The following is a 21,418-nucleotide window of genomic DNA, read 5'->3' as shown; positions in this document are numbered from 1 at the left end:
GTATTTTAAGAACCATTGAGATATGATGGCAAAACAGGATTCTTTTGGAGTGGACATCATAAGGTTATCCATACTGGGCCAGATAATGGTTTAGCAGAAGCAGAAATAATGAAGGATTTGTTGTTGTTGTTGTCTTCAGTCCAGAGACTGGTTTGATGCAGCTCTCGATGCTACTCTATCCTGTGTAAGCTTCTTCATCTCCCAGTACCTGTTACAACTTACATCCTTCTTAATCTGTTTAGTGTATTCATCTCTTGATTTCCCTCTAAGATTTTTACCGTCCATGCTGCCCTCCAGTACTAAATTGGTGCTCCCTTGATTCCTCAGACTATGTCCTACCAACCGATCCCTTCTTCTAGTCAAGTTGTGCCACAAATTTCTCTTCTCCCCAATTCCATTCAGTACCTTCTCATTAGTTATGTGATCTACCCATCTAATTTTCAGCATTCTTCTGTAGCACCACATTTCGAAAGCTTCTATTCTCTTCTTGTCTAAACTATTTTATCATCCACGTTTCACTTCCATACATGGCTACACTCCATACAAATACTTTCAGAAATGATTCCTGATACTTAAACCTATACTCATTGTTAACAAATTTCTCTTCTTCAGAAACGCTTTCGTTGAGATTGCCAGTCTACATTTTATATCCTCTCTACTTCGTCCATCATCTATTATTTTGCTCTCCAAATAGCAAAACTCATTTACTACTTTAATCATCTCATTTCCTAATCTAATTCCCTCAGCATCACTCAATTTAGTTCGACTACATTCCATTATCCTCGTTTTGCTCTTGTTGATGTTCATCTTATATCCTCCTTTCAAGATACTGTCCATTCCATTCAGCTGCTCTTCCAGGTCCTTTGCTGTCTCTGACAGAATTACAATGTCGTCAGCAAACCTCAAAGTTTTTATTCCTTCTCCATGGATTTTAATTCCTACTCCGAATTTTTCTTTTGTTTCCTTTACTGCTTGCTCAATATACAGATTGAATAACTTTGGGGGTAGGCTACGACTGTGTATCACTCCCTTCCCAACCACTGCTTCCCTTTCATGCCCCCTTGACTCTCACAACTGCCATCTGGTTTCTGTATAAATTGTAAATAGCCTTTTGCTCCCTGTATTTTACCCCTGCCACCTTCAGAATTTGAAAGAGTATTCCAGTCAACATTGTCAAAAGCTTTCTTTAAGTCTACAAATGCTAGAACAGTAGGTTTGCCTTTCCTTAATCTATTTTCTAAGATAAGTCGTAGGGTCAGTATTGCCTCATGTGTACCAACATTTCTACGAAATCCAAATTTATCGTCCCTGAGGTCGGCTTCTACCAGTTTTTCCATTCGTCTGTAAAGAACTCGTGTTAGTATTTTGCAGCTGTGGCTTATTAAACTGATAGTTCGCTAATTTTCACGTCTGTCAACACTTGCTTTCTTTGGGATTGGAGTTATTATATTATTCTTGAAATCTGAGGGTATTTTGCCTGTCCCATACATCTTGCTCACCAGGTGGAAGAGTTTTTTCAGGGCTGGCTCTCCCAAGGCTATGAGTAGTTCTGATGGAATGTTGTCTACTCCCGGGGTCTTGTTTCAACTTTGGTCTTTCAGTGCTCTATCAAACTCTTCACGCAGTGTCATATCTCCCATTTCATCTTCATCTACATCCTCTTCCATTTCCATAGTATTGTCCTCAAGAACATCGCCCTTGTATAGACCCTCTATGTACTCCTTCCACCTTCCTGCTTTCCCTTCTTTGCTTAGAACTGGATTCCATCTGAGCTCTTGGCATTTATGCAAGTGGTTCTCTTTTCTCCAAAGGTCTCTTTAATTTTCCTGTGGGCAGTATCTATCTTACCCTAGTGATATATGCCTCTAGATCCTTACATTTGTCCTCTAGCCATCCCTGCTTAGCCTTTTTGCACTTCCTGTCGATATCATTTTTGAGATGTTTGTATTTCATTTTGCCTGCTTTGTTTACTGCATTTTTATATTTTCTCCTTTCATCAATTCAATTCAATATCTCTTCTGTTACCGAAGGATTTCTATTGGCCCTCATCTTTTTACCTACTTGATCCTCTGCTGCCTTCACTATTTCATCTCTCAAAGCTACCCATTCTTGTTCCACCGTATTTCTTTCCCCCATTCGTGTCAACTGTTCCCTAATGCTCTCCCTGAAACATTCTACAACGTCTGGTTCTGTCAGTTTATCCATATCCCATCTACTTAAATTCCCACCTTTTTGCAGTTTCTACAGTTTTAATCTACAGTTCATAACCAATAGATTGTGGTCAGAGTCCACATCTGCCTCTGGAAATGTCTTACAGTTTAAAACCTGGTTCCTGAATCTCTGTCTTACCATTATACAATCTATCGGAAACCTTCCTGTATCTCCAGGCTTCTTCCATGTATACAACCTTCTTTCATGATTCTTGAACCAAGTGTTAACTATGAATATGTTATGCTCTGTGCAAAATTCTACCAGGCGGCTGGCTTCCTCTTTCATACCTTACCCCCATTCCATATTCACCTACTACATTTCCTTAACTTCCTTTTCCTACTATCGAATTCCAGTCACCCATGACTATTAAGTTTTCGTCTCCCTTCACTATCTGAATAATTTCTGTTATCTCATCATACATTTCATCAATCTCTTCGTCATCTGCGGAGCTAGTTGACATATAAACTTGTACTACTATGGTAGGTGTGGGCTTCATATCTATCTTGGCCACAAAATGCGTTCATTATGCTGTTTGTTGTAGCTTACCCGCATTCCTATTTTTTTATTCATTATTAAACCTACTCCTGCATTACCCCTATTTGATTTTGTATTTATAACCCTGTATTCACCTGATCAGAAGTCTTGTTCTTCCTGCCACTGAACTTTGCTAATTCCCACTATATCTAACTTTAACCTATCCATTTCCCTTTTTAAATTTTCTAACCTACCTGCTCGTTTAAGGGATCTGACATTCCACGCTCTGACCTGAAGAACTCCAGTTTTCTTTCTCCTGATAACAATAATCCCCGCCTGGAGGTCCGAATGGTGGACTATTTCACCTCCGGGATATTTTACCCAAGAGGACGCCATCATCATTTAACCATACAGTAAAGCTGTATGCCCTCGGGAAAAATTACTGCTGTAGTTTCCCCTGCTTTCAGCCGTTCACAGTTCCAGCACAGCAAGGCCGTTTTGGTTAGTGTTAAAAGGCCAGATCAGTAATCATCCAGACTGTTGCCCTTGCAACTACTGAAAAGGCTGCTGCCCCTCTTCGGGAACCACACGTTTGTCTGGCCTCTCAAAAGATACCCCTCCATTGTGGTTGTACCTACGGTACAGCTATCTGTATCGCTGAGGCACACAAGCCTCCCCACCAACAGCAAGGTCCATGGTTCAGGGGTGGTGGAGGGGGGGGGGGGGGGGAGTGAAGGATTTATGGATTGGGAAATAGGCCATAGAGTAAAGGGTTATCTGCAGCAATCAGAAAGGACATAGGTAGTCAGACAGGATATCCAACAACTATATACATACCACCCAAAAATGTGAATGACAATGAAACCAAAGAATATTAATGAGCCTATAAAATGTGTTACAAGAGATGAGAATTTAATAATAATAGGGGCAAGAATGCAGTTGTACATGGTGCTAGGGAACAGAAAATAAAAAGTGTGTTTGGTCTTGGCAAGCAGAATAGGTTACAGAAATGTTAAAGGAATTCTGTGTTGGACATGAGTTAATCATTGTGAATACGTTTTATGAGAACCCCTTGAGAAGGATGTGTTTATGAAATATCTCAGGGTACCGAAGAACATTTTGGTAAAATAAGGATTTAGGAATCAAGTTAAGGACATCAGGGGCTATCCAGATGTTAATATTGATAGTGACCACAATCCACCACTAATGAAATGGTGGTTGAAATTCAAAAATTTGTAGAGGTAACAGCTCACATGGAATCTAGGCAAGTCGTAGGAACTATAAATTCAGACTGCCTTGGAATAACATATGACAAAAGAACTAATGATGCTTTCCACTGGCCTGTGAAAAAGCCAGTAGAATGACCTCGATGAGGTTGGGTAAATACAGCTTAGAAAGTACTAGGATTGAAAAAGACAAACAACAGGCAGCCATGGATAACAGATGCGATACTGGAATTAATAGAGAGACAACAGTGTAAAAATATTGAAGGTGTAGAACAATATAGGGCACCTACAATTGAAATTATCCTGAAATACAGAAAAGCTAAAGATGTACACGGCTTGTACATCACATGTAAAGTTCAAACAGAGTCCACGAAATACGTTTGGACCTCCAATTAATTGTTGTTTATTGAACTGTCCAGAAAGATAAATGTCTATCGCCTTCAAAGCACGATATACAAGAACGTTGCGCCACCAGCGACGACGGTAACCACGTCGCCGAGGCATTGCTGTGGCACGTTAATATGGATACAAACTTGAAACCGTATAATACAAGATACTTCACACAGACCAATAAACAATGAATTTTGGGAGTACCGAATAAGGAACAGACTAATTAGAGACAAAGGTATGGTAATTGGGTAATGGAAGCAAAAAACAAGGTAAGAAATCGGAACAGTTTTTGGAGAAACATTATAGTTTTCTTGGAAAAATTACGCCAATCAAAAGTCCTCACACTGCAATAAGATGATAGGGAAGATGTGATGTCCTTTCGTCTGAATTGTAGAAAGCTTTGTTCAAATATGAGGGAACAAATCCCAAGGTAGTAGTGAAATACCAGCAGATCTCTGCTGGGTGCAAAATATAGCAGTAAGAAAGTAAGCTATTCGAAGGCTTTGAAATGGGGTGCTACAGTAGACTGTTTTAAATCAAATGGATTGGTCAGTAAAGAATGAAGATGTCCTGACAGACAACAAGAACAATTGTCTAGCAAAGAACATAATGAGAGAAGAAGAGGGATTGGCCGGGCACATGTTATGGCAATATTTGTTTGTGCAAACAGTTGTTGAATGGATAGTATGGGAAAGAATCCTAGGCAGCATTAAGTGAGATGCAGCAGTTACGTGGAACTGAAGCTGCATAAAACCAATCAATAGAATGATGACAGTACCAGCAATAGAATTCCCTCTGTTCGGGATGTAGTTGGGCATTGATTCTAAAGGCCTTGGATGGATGAATTACGAAGTGTTTGAGGAACCATGCACCGCGCTGTAAGGTCTGAATATATCTGTCTTTACAGCCTTTTAATTGTGTATTCTCTATATGTGAAGTAAGTTAATGTAGTTTTACAAAAAGTTTGTGCAATGTGAGATTTAAACCTCTCGGATAGCTCATCCACATTGCAGAGAATTTAAGTTGCTCATGGAACCATCAAGACACTGCACTAGTGACTTCAGCTTTTGATTATTTCTTGCATTTGTTCTTTACTTGACTTCAGCTCTCCAAATGAAGCATCCTTTTTAAATTTATGGTCCTAGGTCTTAGATGACACAGTTTTTCTTGCATTTTTAGAGTGCAGGCTTTGCAGAAAGTAACAAGAATTTCTGCATCCTTCAATCGCACACACAATTACTTCATAAGCAATACACTTTGTGACATGTTTGTCTCAGGGGGACGGGGGTTGCCTAGATTTCAGTGTGGCCCTATTGTTCTGTTTTCATGTGTACATGCTTGCTAAAGTATATATTCTGTGTCTATCATAAGAAATTTTAATATGTCAAAGACAAAGAGAGCTGCTGACTACCCTTTTCATTCTAAGCTGTTTCCTCCTTGAGATGAGAGAAATGTTACTATTAGCCATTATTATCTTTTCTCTGTATTGGATTATTAGGAAATACATTTAATATATGTTGTTGTTGTTGTTGTTGTTGTTGTGGTCTTCAGTCCTGAGACTGGTTTGATGCAGCTCTCGATGCTGCTCTATCCTGTGCAAGCTTCTTCATCTCCCAGTACCTACTGCAACCTACATCCTTCTGAATCTGTTTAGTGTATTCATCTCTTGGTCTCCCTCTACGATTTTTACCCTCCACGCTGCCCTCCAATACTAAATTGGTGATCCCTTGATACCTCAGAACATGTCCTACCAACCGATCCCTTCTTCTAGTCAAGTTGCGCCACAGACTTCTCTTCTCCCCAATCCTATTCAGTACTTCCTCATTAGTTATGTGATCTACCCATCTAATCCTCAGCATTCTTCTGTAGCACCACATTTCGAAAGCTTCTATTCTCTTGTCCAAACTATTTATTGTCCATGTTTCACTTCCATACATGGCTACACTCCATACAAATACTTTCAGAAATGACTTCCTAACACTTAAATCTATACTCGATGTTAACAAATTTCTCTTCTTCAGAAACGCTTTCCTTGCTATTGCCAGTCTACATTTTATATCCTCTCTACTTCGACCATCATCACTTATTTTGCTCCCCAAATAGCAAAACTCCTTTACTACTTTAAGTGTCTCACTTCCTAATCTAATTCCCTCAGCATCAACCGACTTAATTCGACTACATTCCATTATCCTCGTTTTGCTTTTGTTGATGTTCATCTTATATCCTCCTTCCAAGACACTATCCATTCCGTTCAACTGCTCTTCCAAGTCCTTTGCTGTCTCTGACAGAATTACAATGTCATCGGCGAACCTCAAAGTTTTTATTTCTTCTCCATGGATTTTAATACCTACTCCGAATTTTTCTTTTGTTTCCTTCACTGCTTGCTCAATATACAGATTGAATAACATCGGGTAGAGACTACCACCCTGTCTCACTCCCTTCCGAACCACTGCTTCCCTTTCATGTCCCTCGACTCTTATAACTGCCATCTGGTTTCCGTACAAATTGTAAATAGCTTTTCGCTCCCTGTATTTTACCCCTGCCACCTTAAGAATATGAAAGAGAGTATTCCAATCAACACTGTCAAAAGCTTTCTCTAAGTCTACAAATGCTAGAAAATTAGGTTTGCATTTCCTTAATCTTTCTTCTAAGAAAAGTCGTAGGTTCAGTATTGCCTCACGTGTTCCAACATTTCTACGGAATCCAAACTGATCTTCCCTGCGTTCGGCTTCTACCAGTTTTTCCATTCATCTGTAAAGATTTCGCGTTCGTATTTTGCAGCTGTTATTTATTAAACTGATAGTTCAGTAATTTTCACATCTGTCAACACCACTTTCTTTGCGATTGGAATTATTATATTCTTCTTGAAGTCTGAGGGAATTTCGCCTGTCTCATACATCTTGCTCACCAGATGGTAGAGTTTTGTCTGGACTGGCTCTCCCAAGGCTGTCAGTAGTTCTAATGGAATGTTGTCTACTCTCGGGGCCTTGTTTCGACTTAGGTCTTTCAGTGATCTGTCAAACTTTTCACACGGTGTCATATCTCCCGTTTCATCTTCATCTACCTCCTCTTCCATTTCCATAATATTGTCCTCAAGAATATTGCCCCTGTATAGACCCTCTATATACTCCTTCCACCTTTCTGCTTTCCCTTATTTGCTTAGAACTGGGTATCCATCTGAGTTCTTGATATTCATACAAGTGGTTCTCTTTTCTCCAAAGGTCTCTTTAATTTTCCTGTGGGCAGTATCTATCTCGGATCACGGAACGGATTTAAAGGAAACCGACCAAGCAATGGAAAAGGATTACGAGATGGTTTACGACTGGGCACCTTAAACGTAAGGATTCTAACTGGGAAGTTAGAAGAAATTGTAGAAATGATGGAAAGGAGGAAATTGGACATCTTGGGACTTGCTGAGACTAGGTGGAGAGGAGTTGGTGAAAAACCACTAAGTAAAGGATGTAAACTGTACTGGATAGGGAATGAGAGGGGAAGAAATGGAGTGGCAATAGTGGTCAGAGAGGGTCTGCAGGAGGAGGTGGAAGGTATCAATGATCGAATGATAAAAGCCAGAGTACGAGTGAAAGGAAAAAGCATTGAAATCATCCAAGCATATGCCCCACAGGTGGGGTGTACAAAAAAGGAGAAGGAGGAATTTGAAGATGACATGCAAAAGCAGCTAAATGGAGGTAATCAGATTATAATAGGGGACCTCAATGCACATGTCGGCACAGACAGGAAAGGGTTCGAGGAGATAATGGGACCAGAGGGCTGGGGGAACCGAAATAGAGAAGGAAAATTGTTGCTGGAATTCTGCAAGAGGAATGGGCTGGCGATCGCAAATTCCTGGTACAAGAAGAGAAGTAGCCACAAAATAACTTGGTACAGTGGAGACTGGTCCCAAACTTCAGTAGTAGACTATGTACTAGTGGATAGGCAGATGATGAGCAGCCTCACAGATGTTAAGGTCATTCCATCTGAGGCCTTAGACAGTGACCATCGGCTGTTGGTAGCCACCCTGAGAGAGAAAAAAGATAGGAGGGCAACAGATATACAGGAGAAAAGGTTGAAGACATGGACGCTGAAAGAGGATGAACGGAGGACCCAGTACCAGACACTGATCAGGAAGAAGCTGCCAAAGGAAGATCAGAGAACAGTGGAAGAAGAATGGGGAGATTTTAAGAGGGCTCTAGTTGAGGCAGCTGAGACTGTGTGCGGAAGAACTAGCACAAAGAGGAGAAGTAAGGAAACCCCATGGTGGAACAACATATGTAAAGAGGCAGTACTTCGAAAGAACAAAGCCTTCAGAGAATGGTTCCAGACCCGAACAGAGGAAGCTAGGGTAAAATATAAGGAAAGCAAGAAAGCAGCACAGACCATAGTAAGGGCGGAGAAGAAGAAGTGGATGGAAAAATGGACAAGAATGTTAGAAGAGGACAGTGAAGGGAACAAAAAAGTACTTTACACCATGGTAAGAAATAAGAGGAACGACAGAAGCGAGTGCCTGAGGATCATGGATAATAATGGAAGAGTTGTGGAGGAAATGCATGAGCTCAAAAAGATTTGGAAGGAGTACTTTGAAGATCTGTTGAATGCCACCAAGCGGGTAACTAACAGCGATGGAGAGTCTAAGGCAGCAGACGATTATATTAGTGGGGAAATTGATGATCTAACTTGGAATGAAGTGGAAGAAGCCATAAAGAGGATGAAAGGGGGCAAGGCACCAGGTTGGGACGAAGTAACAGTGGATATGATACGAGCAGCAGGAGTAGTAGGAACCCAGTGGCTATATAGAGTGCTGAGGGTGGTGTGGAAGGAGAACAGAATTCCTGAGGATTGGAAGAAAGGAATTATAGTCCCGATCTTCAAGAAAGGGGATAAAAGGAGATGTGAGAACTACAGAGGAATCACCCTGCTATGCCACTGTGGAAAAATCTATGAAAAGATCCTGGAGAAGAGAATAAGAAGCAGTATTGAAAGTAGACTGCAAGAGGAGCAGTACGGTTTCAGACCGGGAAGATCAACAACGGACCTCATATTTACGGTAAGGCAACTGCAGGAAAGGCACTATGAGTACAGGAAGGACTTAATCATGGCCTTTTTAGATATTGAGAAGGCGTATGACAGTATCTGTAGGGACAAGCTCTGGGATGTGCTGAACGCAAAAGGGATAGATGAAGAGATAACACGAAAAGTCAGAAAAATGTATGAGGGAAGTGAGAGTTGTGTGAAAGTGGGGAGGGAATGTACTGCATGGTTCAAGCTGGAAAATGGGCTGCGACAGGGAAGTGCACTTTCGCCTTTATTGTTTATTATTGTTATGGATGAAATCCTACAGCAAGTATCAGATGCAATTGGAGATCATAAAATGAAAGCAGTGCTTTTTGCCGATGACCTGATGTTATGGGGAAATTGCGAGAAGGAGGTGCAAGAGCAGTTAGATGTATGGGAGGCAATGGCAGCACAATATGGAATGCATTTCTCTGCAAAGAAAAGTGAAATAATTGTCACAACAAGGAAGAAGAATAGGCCAAATGTGGATATAACTTGTGGAGGGGAAAAACTACAAGTGGTAGAGAACTTAAAGTACCTGGGAAGCATGATTGAAAGTAAGGGAGGAAACGCAATGGAAATAAATGAAAAGTGCAGAAAAGCAGGGCAGTTCTACAAATGCATTAGGGGGCTTATTTGGAGCAAGGAGGTGCCACAGAAATCCAAGGGAATTATATACCGAACATACTTTGTCCCCATATTGACATACGGAAGTGAGACATGGGTAATGCACAAAAGCGACAAAAGTAGAATACAGGCTAGTGAAATGAAGTTCCAGAGGAGCAGGTTCAGTGTAACAAGACGAGACAGATTGCGAAATGTGTATGTGAGGGAAAGACTAAAGGAGGAACCAGTACAGGACAGGATAGAAAAATCAAGACTGCAGTGGTATGGACACATGAAGAGAATGGATGAGGGAAGAATTCCAAAGAGGATGTTTGATCTGCAACTGGAGGGGAAGAGGCCCAGAGGAAGACCAAGAGATAGATGGGTGAAGGGAGTGAAGGAATGTGTGACGAGAAGAGGAGAGAACTGGACGAAGGTGGAAAGACAGAACACGATGGAGAGGCTTGTGTTCCCGACAGACCCAGCCAGTGGCTGGAAACTGTCCAAGATGACGACGACGAGTATCTATCTTACCCCTCATGAGATAAGCATCTACATCCTTACATTTGTCCTCTAGCCATCCCTGCTTAGCCATTTTGCACTTGCTGTCGATATCATTTTTGACACGTTTGTATTCTTTTTTGCCTACTTCACTTGCTGGATTTTTGTATTTTCTCCTTTCATCAATTCAATTCAATATATCTTCTGTTACCCAAGGATTTCTACTAGCCCTTGTCTTTTTACCTACTTGATCCTCTGCTGCCTTCACTACTTCATCCCTCAAAGCTACCCATTCTTCTTCTACTTTATTTCTTTCTCCCATTCCTGTCAATTGTTCTCTTATGCTCTCCCTGAAACTCTGTACAACCTCTGGTTTAGTCAGTTTATCCAGGTCCCATCTCCTTAAATTCCCACCTTTTTGCAGTTTCTTCAGTTTTAATCTACAGTTCATAACCAATAGATTGTGGTCAGAGTCCACATCTGCCCCTGGAAATATCTTTCAATTTAAAACCTTGTTCCTAAATTTCTGTCTTACCATTATATAATCTATCTGAACCTGTCAGTATCTCCAGGCTTCTTCCATGTATACAGCCTTCTTTTATGATTTTTGAACCGAGTGTTAGCTATGATTAAGTTGTGCTCTGTGCAAAATTCTACCAGGCAGCTTCCTCTTTCATTTCTTACCCCCAATCCATATTCACCTACTATATTTCCTTCTCTCCCTTTTCCTACTACCGAATTCCAGTCACCCATGACTATTAAATTTTCGTCACCCTTCACTATCTGAATAATTTCTTTTATTTCATCATACATTTCTTCAATTTCTTCGTCATCTGCAGAGTTAGTTGCCATATGAACTTTTGCTACTGTAGTAGGCGTGGGCTTTGTGTCTATCTTGGCCACAGTAATGTGTTCGCTATGCTGTTTGTAGTAGCTTACCCGCATTCCTATTTTCCTATTCATTATTAAACCTACTCCTGCATTACCCTTATTTGATTTTGTATTTATAACCCTGTAGTCACCTGACCAAAAGTCTTGTTCCTCCTGCCACTGAACTTCACTAATTCCCACTATATCTAACTTTAACCTATCCATTTCCCTTTTTAAATTTTCTAACCTACCTGCCCGTTTAAGGGATCTGACATTCCACGCTCCGATCCGTAGAACGCCAGTTTTCTTTCTCCTGATAATGACATCCTCTTGAGTAGTCCCCACGCGGAGATCCGAATGGGGGACTATTTTACCTCCGGAATATTTTACCCAAGAGGACGCCATCATCATTTAACCATACAGTAAAGCTGCATGCCCTCGGGAAAGATTACGGCCGTAGTTTATCCTTGCTTTCAGCCGTTCGCAGTACCAGCACAGCAAGGCCATTTTGGTTAGTGTTACAAGGCCAGATCAGTAATCATCCAGACTGTTGTTGCCCTTGCAACTACTGAAAAGGCTGCTGCCCCTCTTTAGGATCGACACGTTTTTCTGGCCTCTCAGCAGATACCCTTCTGTTGTGGTTGCACTTACAGTACAGCTATGTGTATCGCTGAGGCACGCAAGCCTCCCCACCAATGGCAAGGTCCATGGTTCATAGCCAAATACAAACATCTCACAATTGCTTAGGACAAGCATATGTTCTGTGATCTTAGCATACAAACCAGAAAGATACAATAACAATGTATATGCACACAACACGCTTCAGCAATGCTTGGGGAACAGCTGTAGAAAATATACACATTCTGCAGTTCAGTAATTTACATTTAAAAATAATTGTTGAGCATTTCCATAAAAGATGGTCCACGTGAAGAAATCCTCATAAGAGCAATAGAATCTGAGGCTAAGACAATAGATTCAGCTATTCGAGGGTAAGAGGCAAATCCAGTTATGATGGCATCCCATACCAGTGTGCATTCTGAAGTAAGAGAAAGAGCTGTGTGGTTTTCATATACAGTCTTAGCTTATATATAGTCTCAACAGCATACTAAGTGTGAGTACAACAGTGCTATGAGATGGTGGCACCTGATGTACATTCTTAAGCTTTACCAGCAAATCAGCTGTTTGTGTTGCTCTCAAGTGTCCAGCTTAGTGCAGTCATCAACAAAATGCAATAGTTCGATGTGTACATTGCTGTCATTTTCAGCTGATGCCTGCAGAATGAGTACCTATGCTCCATCAGACCTCCTTTATACTCTTATTACCGTCCACCCCTTCACCGGCTATGTGGCTGCACGCAGTGTCGGATGTAGTATTAGAGGGGGGGGGGGGGGGGGGGGGGGGGGGAGGCCTCTTGATTGCCACATACTGGGCACGATCTCAAAAGTCTCATTGTATTTGTCACCCCAGTCAGGTGTGAGTCACTCTCGGCTGACATTGTGACTTCAGTTTGCCGAGAGCTGGGTCTCACATCTTATGCGAGTGAAACCACTGTCCCTAAGTTTGCCGAGAGCTGGGTCTCACATCTTATGCGAGTGAAACCACTGTCCCTAGTGATCTGCCCCTCATATGTTGACCGCCTCTTTCAAGATACAATGCCAAAATGATGAGGTTTGTCTTAGCACTTGAGGTTGTTCATGTTTCATGGAGACCCAGTAGTTATGCAGTGTTCTCCAACAACAGAATTTTTGTGTTGGTTGAGTTCAGTGTGAATCCTACACTCCTGGGACCATTCTTTGACTGTTTGCAAAGTCTACTTGATGTACACCTTATTGCACTCATATGAAAAATTGATAGACACTCGGTTTAAGCTACCTTCAGTCATTGTTCACCTTAGCTAATATTGCATGTTTTTGGAGGTGGATATTGTTACTCAAATTGTTGTTTTGGAGGTGGATAGGAAACACTTTAAATGTTACCCCAAGCTAGGATTCTGCATTTTATTTGCAAAGTGGAAACTGTAAAGGTTTTAAAGCACCCATTACCTGAAGTATATCAGCAACCAGTTAGCAACAGACACCTGGCAGTGTAGCTGGCACATATGAGGACCAAATTGTGTGCAGTATTGTTTCATCTTGATGCAGAATCCTTGCTGACAAGCTTTTACTTAAAAGGCAAGCCATCCATGTTGAGCAGTATTGGGAAACTTGGGAGAAACTGTGGAGGGCAATTCAGGATGAGTAGTGTGTGTGCAGCATTATTTCAAACTGGAGGTATTCACCCACTTCTGCTCAGCTGTATCTACTACTTAATACCTGGTGCTTTCAGTAGCTGCCTTGAGTTGCCCACACCTTGAGCAGAACAACCATTTTAGCAGCTGTGATGCTGCATCAGCAGTGGTAAACCTATTTTTCTATGTTTGATGGAATGACAATAAAAGTACAGTTGTGATGGTAAAGAAAACAACGTAGTTCTCAGACACTTCCACTTCTATAATAAATATTAATTACTACTGAATTTCTTTTAATGTACTCATAGATGAAATTAGTTTCTGGGCATGACTCAGAATTCTTGTATTTGGTCTTGCTTTATAGTCAGATTTCTCACAAGGCAGATAAAACCCTTCCTTGATTAATCTGGTGTGCTGTAACAGTCACTGCATACTCCCTGTGAGCAATAGGTGTGTTTTATGGTAATGTAATACACAAACCATGTAGCTTTCATATTTGTGGTCCATTAAGGAGGTGAATGTGGTAGTCAGCCAACAGTGTACCGAGCCAGGTATGGAGAGCCATGTAGGAATTTGTGTGTTTGTCCAATCTTGTTAGAGTATTATTGCAAATGATGGTACATATATGTTCTCCCTTGTAAGACCAGCTCAGAAATGCTTATTCCCTTATGTTAGATGGCCATTTGCATCCTGCAATAACACGTTCAGTAACAAGCGTCTGTCTTCAAATGCAGCAGTATCGCATTTTACACTGTTAATGTGCTTGAGGAAAACTGTGCAGTTGAAGCTAAGTAAATGACAATGCAGAACTATATTAGCATTGTTTGAATGTGTATACATACATGTTGATAACACTCTCTCTCTCTCTCTCTCTCTCTCTCTCTCTCTCTCTCCCCGCTCCCCCTCCCTCCCCCCTCCCCCTCCCTCCCCCTTCCCCCTCCCTCCCACCTTCCCCCTCCCTCCCTCTCTGTGGTTTCATGTGTGCGGGGGGGAGGGGGGGGCATGGGCACATGATGTTAATACTTTTACATTAGAGTCACCATGTCTGTGCAGTATAGTATTATTCTCACTTGTTGTATTTGATTATTCTTTTAACTTTTTTACTTTTCATGTAATATAATTTTGTGATGTTACAGTTCTCCTTTGAAATGAACAGTAAATAAATAAATAATTTATGTGACACACATACTTTCACTTGTTTCTAATATAGACTCTAATACTTTTTCACAGTTCTCAACAGACTTGAACAAGATTTTTGTTAATATCAACAAAAACATACCAGTGCAATTTCGACTGATTCCTTACAGTTCAGGCCTGTACATTCGTGCTCTCGCAGTGTATGTAAGCTCCAGTGATCAGCAGGAGCCAGTGATAAGATGCATAACTCACGTAGCAGAAGATGAAAAGGATGGAAAAGGTAATAAATATTACAAGTAGCTTCTTAATACTAGTGTAACTAGTAAGCTATTTATAACCCTTTTTCACGAGTGAGGTTCGCGTTTTAGTGTGGATGATTTGTGCACAGTTTCACACAGTCCAATAGGCTTTACTTCTGTACAGTATGGTTGAAATTCCTTTTGTCCTGATAACGGTATTGATGTACTGTGGAATGGACCCTATGAGAAACCAAACATGTTGGGGAGTCATCTGATCTGTGACCATGTGACTACCACTGACACCTAGCAAAGGTCAGTTGGATTAGTGTCCAAGAAGTGATTGTCTTGCTCAGTGGTATCCCAAATGTGCTTGGTAGGACTGAGGTCAAATGACCACAGATAATTCTCACAGAATTTGGAAGCAATGAAGTGGCACATTGTCTCGCCAAAAGGTGAAGTGCTGTTGGCGAATGAACAGATACGCAGGAAGTTCCCGTATAATTCACTATTTAGGGACTGTGTCAAACACATTAGGTGCCCCATGTCATCCCATGTAAACATCCCCTACATGAAAGTATGTCTTTACCCGTGTGTAGTTCAGTGTCTAACTAGTGTCGCACTACAAAACTAGGTTCAGTTCTCAGTCACTCCAGTCTGTCACTTGTCAGTACTTTCACATCTGACAGTGATTTGACTTGTTAAAATGCCAAGTTGCACCATGGTTTGGAGCCCATGCTAAACTTTAGGTTTCCTTATATCTGAGTCGTTAACCAGTTCAAAGGCCGTGCATACCACCTCCATCAGAACCATGCCTAGTAAAACACAGTGGTGCTTAACCCAACCTTTGGATTGAAAACAGCTTTACCTTGCCTTCAATCTGAACGATGCAATGTTGGCATGCAAGATGCATTGCTTTACATGGTTTTTGACATACTTGTACCCTGTCCTTAGCCTTCACTAAAATTCATCACTACTGGCAGCCTCTTCCTATAACTTGAGCAAGTTTTTTGGGGAAGTGGCATCTATACCTCACGACTAGTAGGTTGTTCCAGACAGATGGATGCTCATTACTTTACAACTAGAGTTCAGAGAATCACAGGGACAATATTAGATCTTCGTAGATTGTTCTCAGGTGAAAAGGCTCTTTCAGACCATGATGTACAGACAGTCAAGGTGTAGTAAACAAAAGATTTAGAGGCAAATCTCTTTGCAATGCAAATATGTCAATCTTGAAGCTCTAACTTGGCAAGATGTCTACATGTGGAAGACCTGAACAACAAATATAATACATTTCAAACCTTTATCACTTTCTTTAAAAGGTTCTTCAAATTAAAAATGCAGGCACATATGTACTACTAATGAGCAGCTGATTTGGAAAACTAAGGGCATTAGAATATTGGCAAGTCATAAACACAGTCAAGTCCAAAAGGAAGGTCATCTATGAAATACAACTCTCAGTTTATTACTGACACCTGTGTACAGACAGAACAGAACTGAACTCCTTTGCAGAACTGAACTCCTTGTTGGAAGTGCTATTATTTATACAAACAGAGAATATTCCTAAATATACAAACATAAGAAATTTTGAGAACCTTCCAGAAGTGATAAATACTAAGTAACAAAAAAAATTGCTGGTGGTCAGGTTTGAATTGGTGATCCCCAGGATGCCAGGCAGCAACACTGAGCATTATGGCACACTGCAAGCACCACAGCTTGCAGCATTAGTCCTTCTCCTGGAGAAACAGCAACCTTCTGTTTCAAACATTCTCATTGGAGCCGGCTACTGCACTCTGGATCTAGATTGTGTCACTGATCTTCTGCATGGCAGCACAACAGATCCTTGTTTTCTGGTCATGTTGTCATATCTTTGGGCAGGTGTTAAATTTCTTTAAACCAGAAGTACCCATTGCTGATCTGCACCCCAGGAGTATAGTAGTGCCAGCTTCTTACTAAAGCATTCGATTGTGGGTGGTAGATGGTGCCATCATGTGAATGATGAATGATATTAATCCTGACTGGAAAAACATTCCACAATCAGAGATCATCACATGTGCTTCAAAATGATATCTTCTACAAGGAACTTTAAAATTTCCAGAGATTTGGCAGTTGGCTCAGCTGAGGTGGCACTGTAGTGGACGAGATAGTTACTGCACACTATTATCTGTTGATTTCTGTTTGTTGATTTCTGGAACTTCCCCAGAGGTAGATTCCAGTTCGGTTCATCTCCAGCTCTAATAATGTTGAGTATCAATGGAAAAAGTTCAAGAGCATTGTACACTAAGCTTTGGACAGGTAAATGCTGAGCAAAGTTGTCAGGTTTGAAAAAGACCCACCATGGTTCAACAGCCCTGTTAGAAAGCTGTTACAAAAGCAAACAGTGTCTCACTGTGAACTTAAACATAGTCAAAGCCTCACAGACAAACAAAAATCAAACAAAGCCAAAATTAGTGTAAGAAGAGCAATGCTTGAAGTGTTCAACGATTGTGAAAGTAAAATTCTGTCCACCATCTTGACAGACGTCTTTCATCTTATGTTAAATCAGTAAATGGATGAAAACCACCTGTCCAGACACTCCGTGAACATAATGGCATTGAAACAGAGGATAGTGGCATAGAAAAGGCAGAAATACTAAATATCCTTTTCCAAAACTGTTTTACAGAAGAAGACTGCATTGTAGTACCTCTTTTAAATTGCTGCACGAATGACAAAATTGCCAATAGCAAATGGCAGTGCGATAGAAAAGCAACTGCAATCACTCAACAAAGAGAAGGCCACTTGAGCTAATGGGATACCAATAACTATGTAGGGTATGTAAAAAAACTTGCTCCTTTTCTAGCAGCTGTGTACCATAAAACTCCGAAGGAGTGAAGTGTCTGGAGATCTCTGGAGGAAAAAGAAGGTTCATCAAACATACGCACAAAATTATAGGCCTAAATCTCTGATTTGTCTGTTGTAGAATTTTGGAACATGTAGGAATCAAAATGGGTTCCAGATGACGACTGTGTGAAACTCTGCTTGCTCTGTTCATACAGGAGACCCAGAAATCGGTAGATACCAGTGCCCAGGTAGATGCCGTGTTGCTTGAATTCCATAAGGCATTTGATGCAGTTCCACATTGCTGCCTCATGAGCAAAATATGAATGTACGAAATATCAGACCAACTGATTGATTGGATTGAAAATTTTTCAGCAAACAGAACAGTGGAGAAAAGTCTTCAGACATGAAAGTAGTTTTGGCTGTACCCCAATGGAGTGTTATAGGTGCATTACTTTCCACAATACATGCAAATGACATAGTAGACAAATCAGAAGTTCCATAGGGCTTTTCGTAGATGATACTGTTTTATACAGAGAAGTCGCAACGCTAGAAAATGGTAGCTAAAAGCAGAAAGATCTGCAGAGGATGAACATGTGGTATAGGGAGAGGCGAGAGGCAATTGACCTTCAACATAAATAAACGTAACAAATTGTGTACACATAGACAGAAATACCCCTTATTGTATGATTACATGTTTGCAGAACAATCACTGGAAGCAGTTACATAATAAAATGTCAAGGAGTATGCATACAGAGTGATTTAAATGGAATGACTACATAAAAATAATTGCAGTAAAGAGAGAAGCCAGACTGAGATTCATTTGAAAAATCCTCAAGTAATGTAATCGGACAATGAGGGAGGCAGCTTAGAAAACCGTTGTTCGTCCAGTATTTGAATATTGCTCATCAGTCTGAGATCAGTACTACATAGGACTGATAAGAGGAAATAGAGTAGATCCAAATAAGAGCAGCACATCTTGCTACAGATTCATTTAATAAGCATGAAAGCACCATGAAGATGATAATTTCAACTCCAGTGTGGCAGCTGCTGCAAGAGAGGTGTTCTGCATCACAATGTGATTTACTCTTAAAGTTCTGAGAGCGTATGGTCCTGGAATAGTCAGTAAATATGTGGCTTCCTCCTGTGTATATCTCACAAAGCGACCACGAAGGTAAAATTAGTGAGACTCGAGCCCACTTGGAGGCTTACCAGCAATCATTGTTCCTGTGACCCATTTTGCGACTGGACAGGAAAGGTGGGGAGTAATAGTGGTACACAAAGTACCCTCCACCACACACTACCGAGCGAGGTGGCGCAGTGGTTAGCACACTGGACTCACATTCGGGAGGACGACGGTTCAATCCCGTCTCCAGCCATCCTGATTTAGGTTTTCCGTAATTTCCCTAAATCGTTTCAGGCAAATGCCGGGATGGTTCCTTTGAAAGGGCACGGCCGATTTCCTTCCCAATCCTTCCCTAACCCGAGCTTGCGCTCCGTCTCTAATGACCTCGTTGTCGACGGGACGTTAAACACTAACCACCACCACCACCACCACCACCACCACACACTGCAAGATGTTTTGCGAAATGTAGATGCAGGTGTAGGTGGACTGGCACTGCTGCAGGCAGAATTGCTACCAGGAGTCCTGGATAATTGTGGCATTTGCTTCTGTGGGTGCCATTCCTTACAGTGCCTCGCATAGGATTGGTAGACCTCTCATTGATGCCTACATGTGATTCTGTCTTCAGTCTTCATGACTCCAAGATGATTAGATGTGGAAATACCATGAAAATACCTCAGGGCAGCTGGCTGTAGATGAACTGGGATGACGAACAACCATTTCTGGTCCAATAAATCACAGTTCCTCTTATAGAATGTTCTGTTTGTTTGCTGCAGTTCTCCTTTAGTGCAACGATGACTGGGATTTCATACATGCCACTGTGTTTCACCAAGGAATTCCTTGAAAGACAGTCAGCATTTTCGTGTTTGCATCCACTATTATATAGCCCCACAGTGCTGAAGCTTCAGGGCCCATTTCACCAGTAGACCTGACACATCCTTAGGCTAGTCAGCCATCATAGAGAATGGTTGTCCATCACAGTAGTGAATGATTTGTCAAACCATGTGGTCACAACCCTAGGAGGCTTACAGCTCTCTTGAGGATACATGTGTGGCGCACACTGGTCCCCAAGCTATTGCAGCCTTTTCTTCTTTTCTGGGCTGCTTCATCTTCCGCTTCCTTCTCCTTCCATGGCCTTATTCCTTTTCCTTTACCCCTTCCTTTCCCTCTCTTGGTGTTGTTCTTTATGTCGTACCAGCTATCCTCCTGCCTTTGCTTCGTCTTGTGGTTTTGGTTGGTTTGCTTTTCCTCCTCCTTTTTGGCTTTTCTTTCCCTGGGCCCTCTCAGGGGTTTGACCTCCATCTCTAAATTTGAAATCTGTAGTGTGAGCCAGATGGGGAAGTGTCTTTGGCACTGGTTTCCCTCTGCCCCCAGCCCCATGGCCCTTTCATCTCCTTACTAGGTCACCAGCTTGATAGCCAGTCTGTGTGGTGGGGCTGTTATGAAACACTTGGCTGAGCCCCCTGACACCACAGGGATCACACAACTGGTACCTGCACTGTGAATGCCTTGTGCACGCCTAGGAATGGTTGCCGATATTTTCGAGAGCTCAGAACTCCTGGCAACAACAGTCCTTCCAAGCAGTTGTTTGTGTGGCTGGGTGGCACTCACAAGGTGAGCCCCTGTTCAGAGTGGTGGTACCAAGGTGGACATTTGGCACACAAAACATGTTAAACTCTCTAGCCGCTGCCTGTAGCTGCGTCTCTTCATAGAAATAATTCTCAGTTCCTGTTTCTGCCTTGGCGGCCTCACCCTCTTTGGCCACCCCCTGGGAGGAGGGCCAGACCTTCCAGCTTGGGGCGAAACCCTTTCCACATTTCCTAGTCTGTACAAGGACTGATAAGGAGACTTTTGGTGCCACCAATCCCATTTTCTTTGTGAAACATATTGAGGACAAGTTCAGTGAAATTGAATTGTTAAGCAAGATGAGATCTGGCTCTCCATATAAAGACAACTTCTCCCAGTCATTTGGCCTCCCTCTGTGCCTGTGATTGTTAAGAGACATCCCTGTGACTGTCGCTCCTGCAAGTCACTCAGTTTGACACAGGGTGTAATTTCCATGGGGACCTTCTCCTCCAGTCCATCCGGCATCTCCATAGATGCTCTAAGGACCATCGTGTAAACACTGACATTTCCATGCTGGTATTTGAGGGAGATACTCTGCCTAAGAAGATCAAGGTAATAGTCTACAGATGCAACATCAAAGCAGACATTCCCCCTCCCATGCATTGCTTCCGTTGACTCAAGTTTGGCCACAGTCCTCGTGATGCAATGCCACTCCCGTCCGTGGTGACTGTGGCTGCCCTCTTCACTTGGGAGCCCTTGCACCCCACAACTTAACCGTGTAAACCACTGTGGTCTCCATTCTCCCGGCTTGTTAGGGTGTCCAGTGTATATGAAGAAAAAAGAATTCAGGAAATAAAGATCTGACCTGGTGACATGACCTCCCATCAGCTTCTATATGTCTATCCTGGACTCTAGCCACATGATAATCCAGTGGAACTGCAACAGATACTACCATCACCTACCGGAAATTCAATAACTCGTT

The 21,418-nt window shown here is 41.7% G+C and overlaps 1 protein-coding gene across 3 annotated transcripts in view; it reads left to right on the top strand.

The window, feature by feature from the left end:
- Positions 1 to 21,418, top strand: part of LOC126260137 (cellular tumor antigen p53-like) — a 165,865-nt gene that overhangs the window by 86,752 nt on the left and 57,695 nt on the right. For all 3 annotated transcript variants that reach the window (XM_049957386.1, XM_049957387.1, XM_049957388.1), the window contains exon 5: positions 14,788 to 14,974. In XM_049957386.1, coding sequence (XP_049813343.1) covers positions 14,788 to 14,974 — 187 coding nt within the window. The remainder of the gene's footprint in view (positions 1 to 14,787; positions 14,975 to 21,418) is intronic.

The sequence above is a fragment of the Schistocerca nitens genome, chromosome 5, assembly GCF_023898315.1.
Source record: "Schistocerca nitens isolate TAMUIC-IGC-003100 chromosome 5, iqSchNite1.1, whole genome shotgun sequence".
Lineage (NCBI taxonomy): Eukaryota > Metazoa > Arthropoda > Insecta > Orthoptera > Acrididae > Schistocerca > Schistocerca nitens.
This window is presented reverse-complemented; position numbering and strand designations above follow the sequence as displayed.